Source organism: Bufo bufo, chromosome 4, assembly GCF_905171765.1.
Source record: "Bufo bufo chromosome 4, aBufBuf1.1, whole genome shotgun sequence".
NCBI lineage: Eukaryota > Metazoa > Chordata > Amphibia > Anura > Bufonidae > Bufo > Bufo bufo.
Window position 1 is genome coordinate 474,750,420 of NC_053392.1, and position 12,191 is coordinate 474,762,610.

Genomic DNA, 12,191 nt, shown 5'->3' on the forward strand with positions numbered 1-12,191 from the left:
CTCACCAATCAGATACTGATGACCTATCCAGGGAATAGGTCATCAGTTTAATATTTTCAGAAAACCCCTTTAAGTTCTGGAAAACTCCTTTAAGATTAGATTTATTTGTTGGAAGGAGGCTCACCTTTTGTGGATACAGTCCCAATGAGCAGTATCCAGTTATGTGCCAGAGACAGCACTCGGAGCCCTCTCTGTCGGCACCCGCACCCTGGAAAAAGTTTATGGTGTACCAATATGCCTTAGACTTTTCCTGCCATTCATCAGTGCAGGGCGCACTATGAACACCACAGGCAGCGAACTGAATGCAGGCTGGCTATTATAGCTAAATGATAAAGTACATGGAAGATATACTATATTGGACTGTAGTATTCAGGTAACATTGCCGTGTTGGCACTTCGCGATAAATAAGTGGGTTTTGGGTTGCAGTTTGGGCACTCAGTCTGTAAAAGGTTCTCCATCACTGCTATACTGGACCAGACTACTGGAGTTTGTGCCAGAGATGTGAACATAATCTTAAGCGGTGTACACATTACTACTATACCATAGTACAGTCATTAGTGTGTGCAGTGGACTCATTCTAATGATGGAACAGACAAAATAGACCAAAAAAAAAAAGCAAAAAAAAAAAGAGATGAAACAATTTTTTTGTGATTTTGTGTACGTGTTAGTTTAATGGCCATATTTTTTTATTTCTGTGTCCACCAAAATTTTGCAGCTTTGTTTTTATGGCAAATATGTTTATATATATATATATATATATATATATATATTTGTTTCTTATATCTTTCTGGTATCTATATACATAACTATGACCATGTATCGACTGATTTGCAGCCACTATTGCGGTCTGGACATGCGCACATTATGTGTGAGGCTGTTCCGACCATCTTTGTTGAGGATTTCATTCAGTAGCTGGACGCCGGCAGGATCGCGATATTTGATCCTCCCGCGCATGCGCGGTAGGAGAATGGGAACGCCGCTGAACATGCGATGCAAATTGCATACAGTTGCACAGCTGACAGTGAGTTATTTTAATCTCACTTAGTTATTGGATCACCTGCACTCATTAGCATCTTTTCTATGTAACACAGGAATGCTATACTTTATATCTATGTTTTTATATGCATCGTATCTGTCAGAATGTGGCGGTTTTCCATATGTATTTTCATATTCACAGGTATCACCATATTCAAGTGTTTTGTTTATATATTTTCAATTGATGTTAATCATTTGTTGATCAATGTCTCTATATATCACATGCTTGTAGCACATGTGCATTAGGCTTGATAAAGACAGCAATGAGCTGTTGAAACGTCGCTTCATTTTTTCTGGGTCAATAAACCACACGTTTTCTTCAATTACTTGGAGTGCTGCTGGCTTTTTTTCTTTTCTACATTACCGGACCTAGGTGCTGGTCCTTACTGGCTGGTCTTGCACCCATTGTATCTACAGTGTGCTGCTTCCTCATTTCCCAAAGGTATATATATATATATATATATATATATATATATATATATATATATATACATACACACTTTTATTAGGGGTACAGTAAAAATATATATTTTTTCTTTATTTTTTATTAAATGTACTGATTGACAAATAAAGGACTTGTTTTGGTACATAACACATATAGACATAGGTTATGCGATGTCTATGGCAACAGTTTGTGTTGGCGTGGACAGTGTGCATTATTCCCATTATTTGCAATTTTAATTTTTTTTCTTGAGTTTGCATATTTTAGCAGAGCAGAATATGTCCCCCATGGGGGTCATAAAACACCTCTGGGGGAAATTAACTTAATATATTTTTTATTTTGCATGATGCAAGGGAGCAGGCCACCACTGCGGCCAGCGGCTAGAGCTGCAGCAGCATCAAACAAAGTTTACATCCACAGAGCCCAGTGAAGCAGCGGAGGCCGGGGAGCTGGGAGCCAGCACTGGGAAGCAGGTAAGTATGGTTCAATTTGCAGATCTGCACAGAAGGGGGTTGCTAAAAGTCCCTCAAAGGTACACAAACACTTCATAAGAAACAAACACACATAGAAGTAAACATTAGGTCAACGGCCTACAGTCCACGTGTAGTAAAAATAAGTAATAAAAGATAACCATTTCTTACCATGTGGTACGATTGTCTGTATTGGCTTGGCAGGAGAGCGTACATTCCATATGGTCAGGGTACCATCCGAATGGCTGCAGATGAACTGCTTTCCTTCATGGTGCCAAGCAACAGAATGGATTGCCTAAGAGTAAAACATAAAACATTTAAATATCTATGATATTATACGTACCCTGGTGTGTGTAAACATAAGACTTTATGCATCAGTATTTAACCAGCGCCGGCCTCTATATAACTTCGGCATATCCACCGCCGCTTCTAAATGGAAGACAGCTTCATGTTGTAGGCGTATAAAAAGGTAAATGAGACAGGCCTGCCGACCCGTCCACTTTTTTTTTCGACGTGGTGTGAGCGGGGAGAAGTTGCAGATTGCACCACAAAGGACCTTTGCGCCGCAATCTGCGCCAGAAATACGCCTATTTATGCGTATATCTTAGCAGAAATGTAAATCTGGGGGGAGGAACAAATCAAACGCTCACTTAAAATAACAAAGGATGGGAAATACAAGTCATGTCATGCTTTCCCCAGCTTATCTAGCCCCCACCACTAATGGAAGCCTCCGCATTTTGCAATCTAAAGATTTACTTCACATTATTAGTAGCAGATATGAAACCAAGAGGGATTAAACCATCTGTGGAAATTGTAGTAATGGTTTCAGATGTAGGCTAAAAATATTAGGAAAAGTTAGTCAGTAGGGAGTGAGCTAATGACAGATGTACATGGAGTTTCCTCACATGACCTTTCCATGCCGTTACTTAACAGACGGAGTATTAGCTGCCAGATGTTAATCCCCCAATTGGCATTTTCTGCTTAAAGAGGTTATCCTCTAAGCAGTAAGTATCTGTGTTAAGACTGGATACACCGCATGATAGCCAGGAGTCCTAGTGAATCTATGACGTGAGCCTGACAACGGCGAACAGACCTCAGATTAATAAACTGAGGTGGTAAGTGAATGAGAGAAACATCTAATGCACAACATCCATACTTGGGGCAGAATCGGCTGCTTGACATGTAGCGGACCTGCATGCAGATTTAGCCTCGTTCAGTGGCTCTGTCACACGTGGGTCCACCTGTCGAGGTTCCTGCACAGTCTGCAACAACGATCGACACGTTGGCTTTTTTTTTTACCCAACGGAAATTTCAAATACACAATGGAAAGATCCAGGAGCTTGTGAAGTACCATGCAGAGGTCCCATTGAAATCAAAGGAGCATAGTGTGTGGGCACATTTCACATGGATGTCGGCACAGAACACGTGTTGTAGTCTGCATTGAAAATTCTGGTGTGCATGCCACAAAACTATCTCAACAATCTGCTGATCCCTTTTTAGTCCATCCCAAACTTAGGCTACTCTCACACTAGCGTTAACGTTTTCCAGTATTGAGTTCCGACATAGGGGCTCAATACCGGAAAAAAAAAGCTTCAGTTTTGTCCCAATGCATTCTGAATGGAAAGCAATCCGTTCAGTTTTCCTCAGGATGTCTTCAGTTCAGTCCCTTTTACGGTATTCGGCCAGAGAAAATACCGCAGCATGCTGCAGTATTTTCTTCGGCCAAAATTCCGGAACATTGAAATGTATTAATGCCGGATCCGGTACAAAGTGTTCCAGAAAAATCTGGCTTCCCGGTCTGCGCATGACACCGGAAATGGCAATGCATTTGTCAGACGGATCCACATCCGGAAACAAATGATATCCATTTGCATACGGATTTCCAGATCCGGCAGGCAGTTCCGGCAACGGAACTGCCCGCCAGATTCTTCTAACGCTAGTGTGAATGTACCATAAACCGATCACAATATGATTTCACCCTTTACAAACGGGAGCATTTACAATATAACCTCTCTAATATGCCAGTAGCTGCCAAAGATCCCAGTAGCTGCCAATAGAGGGCGTCCTAAATCTTCCAGTGTATATTGATGGAATTTGTGAAGAAGAAACAACCAGTGCGCTGCTCATATCAGTGAAGAAACTTCAGCATAAGATGGGCAAGTTTATATGTTTATTGATGCATTGGTAAGGAATTACGCGTTTCAGAGCTGGACGAGCCCCTTCATCAGATTCAAACCAATATGACATATTGAGAGAAAAAGGACATATTTAAAAAGATCAATATATCCTTTTTCTGTCAATATGTTATATTGGTTTGAAACTGATAAAGAGGCACTTCCGGCCCCGAAATGCAATGCAATTCAAACTTTGTGTAGGTTAGACTGCTCACATCTATGCCAGAGGCTCCATCTTGGTCCTCTGTGGGGGTCATTTATTAAGACCGGGATTTTAGACGCCGGTCTTAATAAAGCCCCAGCGCTGGGAGTGGATCGCCGAAGCTAGGAAGAGCCGCAGGCCCCTCCATAACTTCGGCATTTCCATAGAAAATGATAAATAAGACGGGCCTTCTGGCCTGTCCCTTCCATGCCAACACCACAGCCACTTTTTTAAGACCTGGTGTGAGCGGGGAAAAGTCGCAGATCGCGGAGCAACTAACCGTGTATGACGGATCCTTTCACAGTTTTAGCCCCATTCAATGTGATAACCAGACTCCCACTGTGGTTTCCACAGTGAAAACTGCACCAGTAATGGACAAGTCCATTCTTGGAACAGTTCAGAAAACCACATGTAAATAATTCACAACCGGGTGAACGGCAGCGTGGGCTCAGACTGAAACAATGGGATTCTACTGCAGTCAGAGGTGGACCAACATACTCCGCAGCTTCCTTGCTCCCTCCCCATTACTGCTGGTGTAGGGATCTTATAGTAAAGCCAGCCAGACCTCCTCCATTTATCCCTACCTCTAAATTCGTAGAAACATATACATGTACTGCAGCTACATCGTTCTCTAGACAGTGGAGAAGGAAATTGTGGGGGCATTACATACCATACGTAAAGGAGGAACTATTTTGTATGCAGGCGAGAAAGGGATTAACGGGGTTGTTTCACCTTAGACACAGGGGGCAGATCACTAGGACCCGCACCTATCTTTAGAACGGAACCCGCAAAGTGAAGGAGGGCTCCATTCTAAAGACAGGAATGGGTCCCAGAGGTCCTAGTGATATGCCCCCAATGTCTGACATCGGACAACCCCTTAAATCCCTTTCTCACCTCTGGGACCCACACATATCAGACATTGGGGGCATATCTTAGCCATATGCCACCAATTCCTGAGGTGACGCAACCCCTTTAACAAGAACCAATTGCAATGCATCCTGTGAGACGAGCTGCTGCCCACCCACAGAAAGGGGAAAAAAGTCCACCAAATAAGCAGAAAAAGAGTTTTAAATTCATGGTTAACCCCTTTCAGTCAATTCTAGATAACATAGAAATTAATATACTATAAATCAAATTCCATACCTCATCGTAGGTATATCTGTAGTCTGCTCTCTTCGACTTTAGATCCCATAATACTACTGTACCAGACTCATAACCAATTAGCAGCTAAAAGACAAAACTGTAATGTTAGAGATTTTATTGAAAACACTGGAATATTCATTTTAAATTTCATAAAAGATGATGAGAGAAGACAGACTGATTTAAAATAATTAAATGGGTATTCTGAGACTTTTATACTGATGACCTATCCTCTGGTTATCAGCCTTCTTGCAGGCTAGCCTAGGCCATGTGACGTCCCGTTGATCGGTCACATGGCCTAGGCGCAGCGTAGCCCCATTCAAAGTGAAAAAAGCTTGTGCAGTGTGCTCTCCATTTACTTCTGTGGGTGTTCTGAAAATACCCAAGCGAGCACACTTCGCTATTTTCAAAAGTCACATAGAAATTAATGGAGAGCACAGTGAACAAGCGTGGCCACTGCTCCCTTCACTTCTATGGGACTGCAGGAAATAGCAGAGCTGGAACTCCCATAGAAATGAATGGGCGCAGCTGCGCATGAGCTCTTGTTCACTTTCAGGGTTCACATGGCTATGGCATGTGGTATACCATTTTGGGGGTTGCCTTTGGATAGAAAAACATTCTATATAGTTAAAAAAAAAAAAAAAAAAAAGAAGAATACTGAGGTATACAAAGACTCCTTTTTGTCCTTCTGTCAAAAAAAGGAGCCCCATGGAAGTGAATGGAGCCCCATGTTAAATCTATAAGTTGGAAGCCTTTCCCAACGTACACCCTAAAGATGGGGCTCTAACGTAACGGGAACAGGGCTTTTCTCGTGGAAGAGTTCTGTTTAGTTGTTTGTTATTAGAGATGAGAGAAGTTTGGAAAAATTCAATTCGGCAGCTCCGCTGAAGTTTGCCGAGAAATTAAATTTTTTACGAATTGAATATGACACAAATTGCTCGAAATGAGGTATACTCAGGCCATTTGGCACAGAGCGGCCGTGCTGTGGGCGGGTTGCGGCCATGCTGTGGTGAAGGACCACGCAGCCAATTAGCTTACAGCTGCCTTTCATTTAAAAATGAAGACTGCAATGTATAGTCCTTCTTCATTGTTAATTACCACACAACACCTTTAAAACGGGGCTGTTGCTGGTATGGGGTTTGGCTGGTTAGGTGGGGGCACAAGCACAATATGCAAATTATTGCTGTTGTGGCCTGCAATCTCCTGCAGGTTATTTGACAGTAAATATGGAATATTAATCAGCTCTGGCATACCCACTTCTCCAACCCCAGCGCTCTCCTGTCCTACAGGTGGGAGCCCTTCTTCTGCCATCTGCTTTTCCACATAATCTAATATCAATGAGAATTTATCATCAGGAACATCCAGATCCTCCTCTCTCTGCATCTTGCTGACTTTTTTAGGACATGGAGACTTTGAAGGATGATTTGGAAGAAGCAAAGCCAGCAAAAGATGAGGATGGTTATCATTAAGAGTAGACCTGGCCCCTCTAAGGGGTGCAGACTGGGTGGTATTTGTTGGCACACTGAACACTGGAATAATTAAAGCTTATATTGGTATTAAATTCCCTTATTGTTTTCAGCAACACTGTCCCTAGCACATGAGCGTTTGCCACATCTCTCCCTATGCTCAGCTCACAAGGCAATGGCGTAACCTGCGCGGGATGAAAGTTTTATAGGACTGTCACATCACAGGGGATGGCTATCTGCGGATTGGCTGGCTGTATAGTATTATGGGTGATCTTGCATTACCGGGCTTCTTACTTTCACTTTGTAACACGTGCAACCACCATTTTAGGAATTACTGAATCGTTACCACGAAGCGCGAGACACTTCGGATGGGTTGTGAAGCAAAGTTTTCCTAAACTTCAGACTGAATTCCGCTTCGAATACTTCGCTTCACTCAACACTATTATGTTCTTGCCATCCGCTGGTGACATCTGTTGTAAATGACAATAAGTTTTTTCCCCCAACTACAAATTAAAGTCTTTCACAGTGCAATTTGAACATCTGCTCTTCACTGATATGATTGTGCACATCTTGATAGTTCAGCCAAAAGCCTGTGATGAAAACAAAATTTCCTCCTATATCCTCCTTTTTTTGTCACCCCATGCAACTGATATACTGTACTGTTGCATATATTGTTGGGGGTGGGCTTATCAAGAAGCTTAAAACTTAAAGGGGATGTCTTACCTCGGACACTGGTGGCATATCGCTAGGATATGCCACTAATGTCAGATAGGTTCAGGTCCCAACTCTGGGACTGGCACATCTCTAGAACAGAACCCCCAAAGTGAACGAGAGGGCACTGCGCATGCATAGTCGCCCTCTATTAATGTCCATGAGAGTTCGAGCTTGGCTATTTCCAGCAGTTCCATGGAAGTGAAAAGAATGGTGTCCACACTTGCATGGTGCATTCTCCATCCATGTCTATGGTACTTTCAAAAACAGCTAAGCACACTCGATCTGCTATTTTCAGAACTCCCACAGAAGTGAATTGAGAGCACACTGCTCATACTCAGGGTGCTTACGTTCACTCTGGGGGCCTTATTTTAAAGACAGGTGCAGGTCCAGAGGTGGGACCCACACCTATCTCATATTGGCAGCGTATCCTAGCGATATGCCATCAGTGTCTGGTGTCTGACAACCCCTTTAAGTTTTAAGTTTCTTTATATGTCCACCTCCAACAATATATCAGCTGCATTAGGTGTCTAAAAAAGAGAAGAGATAGGCGGAAACTGTGTTTTTATCACAGGCTTTTGGTCGAATTATCAAGATGTGCACAATCATATCAGTGAAGGGCAGATGTTCAAACTACACTGTGAAAGACTTTAATGTGTAGTTGGTGGAGAAAACACATTGTCATTTACAACAGATGTCAGGAACGAGGGATAGGGGTAGCAAGAACATAACAAACATCTAAACAGAACTCTTCCAGAAGAAAAGTCCTGTTCCCGTCAAGTTAAAGCCCTATGTTTAGCGTGTTCACTGCGAACATCTTCCAGCTTATACATATAACATATCCATGCAGCTTCATTTTTTTATGGAAGGACAAAAGGAAGTTGTTGTATACCTCGTAGTTCTTTTTTTTTTTTACTGTATATAAAGTTTTTCTATCCAAAGGCAACCCACAAAAAAAGTACACCATGTGGTATACTTTTTGCTAGGAGTCTAGAGTAATTAATGTATCCCATAAAAGTGAGTACACCCCTCACATTTTTGTAAATATTTTATTATATCTTTCATGGGACAACACTGAAGATATGAAACTTTGATGCAATGTAGTCAGTGTACAGCTTGTATAACAGTGTAAATTTGGTGAGCCCTCAAAATAACTCAGCACACAGCCATTAATGTCTAAACCGCTGGCAACAAAAGTGAGTACATCCCAAAGTGAAAATAGCCAAATTGTGTGTCAATATTTTGTGTGGCCATCATTATTTTGCAGCACTGCCTTAACTCTCTTGGGCATGGAGTTCACTAGAGCTTCACAGGTTGCCAATGGAATACTCTTCCACTCCTCTGGTGGACGTTAGAGACCTTGCGCTCCTGCACCTTGTGTTTGAGGATGCCCCACAGATGCTCAATAGGGTTTAGATCTGGAGACCTGCTTGGCCAGTCCAGCAGTGGTTGTCTTGGAGGTGCGTTTGGGGTCGTTATGTTGGAATACTGCCCTGCGGCCCAGTTTCTGAAGGGAGGGGATCATGCTCTGTTTCAGTATGTCACAGTACATGTTGGCATTCCCTCAGTGAACAGTACCTCTTAACAACTGGCAGCTGTGCAACTCCAAACCACCATGCTTGACTGGACACACTTGTCTTGAGAAGGCAGTGGCGCTCGCAGTATTGCCGTGGCCTTCTTGAAGCTTCCTGCAGGCCAGTGACATTACAACTATCCAGAGGATAGGTCATCAGTACAAAAATCTCGGGAAACCCCTTAAGGAGCATTTGATTTTCAGGAAGGAGCGCTTGGCTGATCCTTGCAGCTTCTAAAGGCAGCTTAAGTGTCTGCTGCTAGATCTCACTGAATCATTTATTTGTCTTCTAATAAAAGGTGTTAAAGAGGTTTTCCGGGATATAAATATTGATGACCTATCCTCAGGATAGATCATCAATATCAGATCGGTGGGAGTCCGACCCCCAGCACCCCGGCCGATCAGCTGGTTGAAGAGAACGCCAGGTTCCGTGCGAGCACTACCTTCTCTTCATTGTTTACCTTATTGCCGTCGACAGCGAAGCAGTGTTCAGGTGTAATTACAAGCCGTCCCATTCATTTCAATGGGACGGCTTGTTCCTAAACAATTGAATAGGAACAAGCCGTCCCATAGAAGTGAATGGTACGGCTTGTAGTTACACCTACTCGCTGTCGAAAGCAAGTGCGGCCTTCCCTTCAACCAGCTGACCGGCGGTGGTGCTGGGTGTCAGACCTCGGCCGATCTGATATTGATGTCCAATCCTGAGGATAGGTAAACAATATTAAAATCCCAGAAAACCCCTTTAGGGCTAGTAACTAAACTGCACCACAACGTAAAAACCACATGTATTTATTTTAACATAATTGTAGTTGTGGTTTTAAATACAATACAAACAAATTCTATTAATGACTGCAACAGTGACAAAGGGCTGCCAAAACGCAATGCAATACTATGGACTTGTGTTTAACATTTACAGACCGTATGAAGACAGGGAATGGGGGTATACTAAAAAGGTGTAAAATAGACTAAGCAAATTCTAAAAATACATTTTGTTCTTGCGAGTGAAAGTTGGGGAGCAATCCCATGCATGTAGAAAATGTCAGGATAGCAGCCTATAGGGCATGATGGCATGCAAACAAAGGATGACACCGCTACACTTCCCATAGTCCTTGTCCCAGCTCTCAGGGCAAAAATCTTCAGAGCTGACATCACACAGTTTGAGCACTATTCGTTCCATTTACCCCTTGTTGCCAACAGCGGAATACTGATGCTGCAGATTATGTATGAGAAGTTCAATGGTAAAGGTCATTGAACAAACTCATGACATACATTTTAAGAGGCAGGCTCCATTGCAGTTTTTCAGTTCTGGTCCCAAATTATGTCACTCAAAAGTTTATTACATTTAGCTGCAAGATAAAATGCTTTAGTTCTGGCTTTTTCATGGATTTATTTATTGTACACTGTTCTTCTGTAATCCTCGAGTTCTTCTTCACAGACCTACAGCTGTCCAAGCCAAATAAATTACCATTTTATTCTCTATTGAAAGCTCAAAGCATTCATCCAGAAGCAGTGCCTGGCATGGTGGGTCTTGATGAGACATATTTTGTCTAAAATCTATGGCTAAGTAAATAACATGATTGTTAGATGGCTAAAATTGCTGCAGGGAATGCGGGCACTGGATATCCAGTCACCCCTAGGTCGTGCCACCAGATAGTATAGCTCTCACTTTGGGTGACATTTTTATGTTAAATATATGTATTTGATTGAAAAGCATATTCCCAATTGTATTAATCATTTTGCACATTTTGGCTTCTGCCGCTTCCATGTATTACAGTACAGTTAAACTGGTTGTCTGACAGCTCTGCCTCCAGTCCCTCTCTCTTTTCTCCTATTTGCTGATTTATGACCAAATAAAAATGCAACTTTCATTTGGTCATAAATTAGCTTAGACTAAGTTGACATTTGTGGCATTCTTCAGTTTCTGTCCTGGTATAAGAACAGAAAGTCTGCATAGCCGGATGCAGCATATACCGAACACCAGCGGCGCCCACAGTATCCAACTAACTAGAATAAGATCTGCAGGGCTGCTGAGCATGTAGCTTTTTTGTCAAACCTGCAATGGAGGCTCTTGCCAGAACCTCTGCTGCAGATGTAAGCCTTGGAAGATCATTAAGGAGACGAGACACCTCGACATCAAAAGATTTCAGATTTTACTATGAACAGCATTCTGCAGCTTGCTATGTACTGTGATATACAGAAGCTGCAGAAGCATTTTAATAAAACTAAAAATGGTATTCAGCCTCCAACGAAGGAGCCCATATTCTTTAAATGGCATCACAAAGATAGGGCCACATTTTGCGAAGCAAAAGTGTTTGACAAGATACAGTAAATATTGGGGCACATTTATTAAGACAGGCGTTTTAGACCCCTAAGCTGGCAGTGGTTCTGCCAAAGTTATAAACAGGCGCCGGCATCTGAATAACTTTGGCGGATCCTGACCCAGTTCTAAATGTAAGCCAGCTCCCTAGCTGTCTTACATTTAGACCTTTTCCGACATCTAAAACAGGCGTAGAAAATGATAAATGAGAAGGGCCTCCCGGCCTGTCCCCATCCCCGCTCGCACGCCATGTCCACATTTTTTTTTAGACTTGGCAGGAGTGGGGAGAAGTCGCAGATTGCGGCGCAACCAGCTGTTTACTTTGTAAACATTGACCTCTTTAGTATTAGGCTACTTTCACACTCACGTTTGGTGCGGATCCGTCATAGATCTGGACAGACGGATCCGTTCAGATAATACAACCGTCTGCATCCGTTCAGAACAGGTCCGTTTGTATTATCTTTAACATAGCCTAGATGGATCCGTCTTGAACACCATTGAAAGTCAATGGAGGACAGATCCGTTTTCTGATGTGCCAGATTGTGGCTCAGTTTCGTCAGACGGACACCAAAACGCCGCAAGCAGCATTGTGGTGTCCGCCTCCAAAGCGCAATGGAGACGGAACGGAGGCAAACTGATGCATTCTGAGCGGATCTTTTTC

At 42.6% G+C, this 12,191-nt stretch overlaps 1 protein-coding gene across 2 annotated transcripts in view; it reads right to left on the minus strand.

Moving 5' to 3' along the window:
- Positions 1-12,191, minus strand: part of STXBP5 (syntaxin binding protein 5) — a 427,346-nt gene that overhangs the window by 180,348 nt on the left and 234,807 nt on the right. For both annotated transcript variants that reach the window (XM_040429504.1, XM_040429505.1), the window contains exons 7-8: positions 5,467-5,550; positions 2,119-2,242 (exon numbers count right to left, since the gene is read on the minus strand). In XM_040429504.1, the coding sequence (XP_040285438.1) occupies positions 2,119-2,242; positions 5,467-5,550 (208 nt within the window). The remainder of the gene's footprint in view (positions 1-2,118; positions 2,243-5,466; positions 5,551-12,191) is intronic.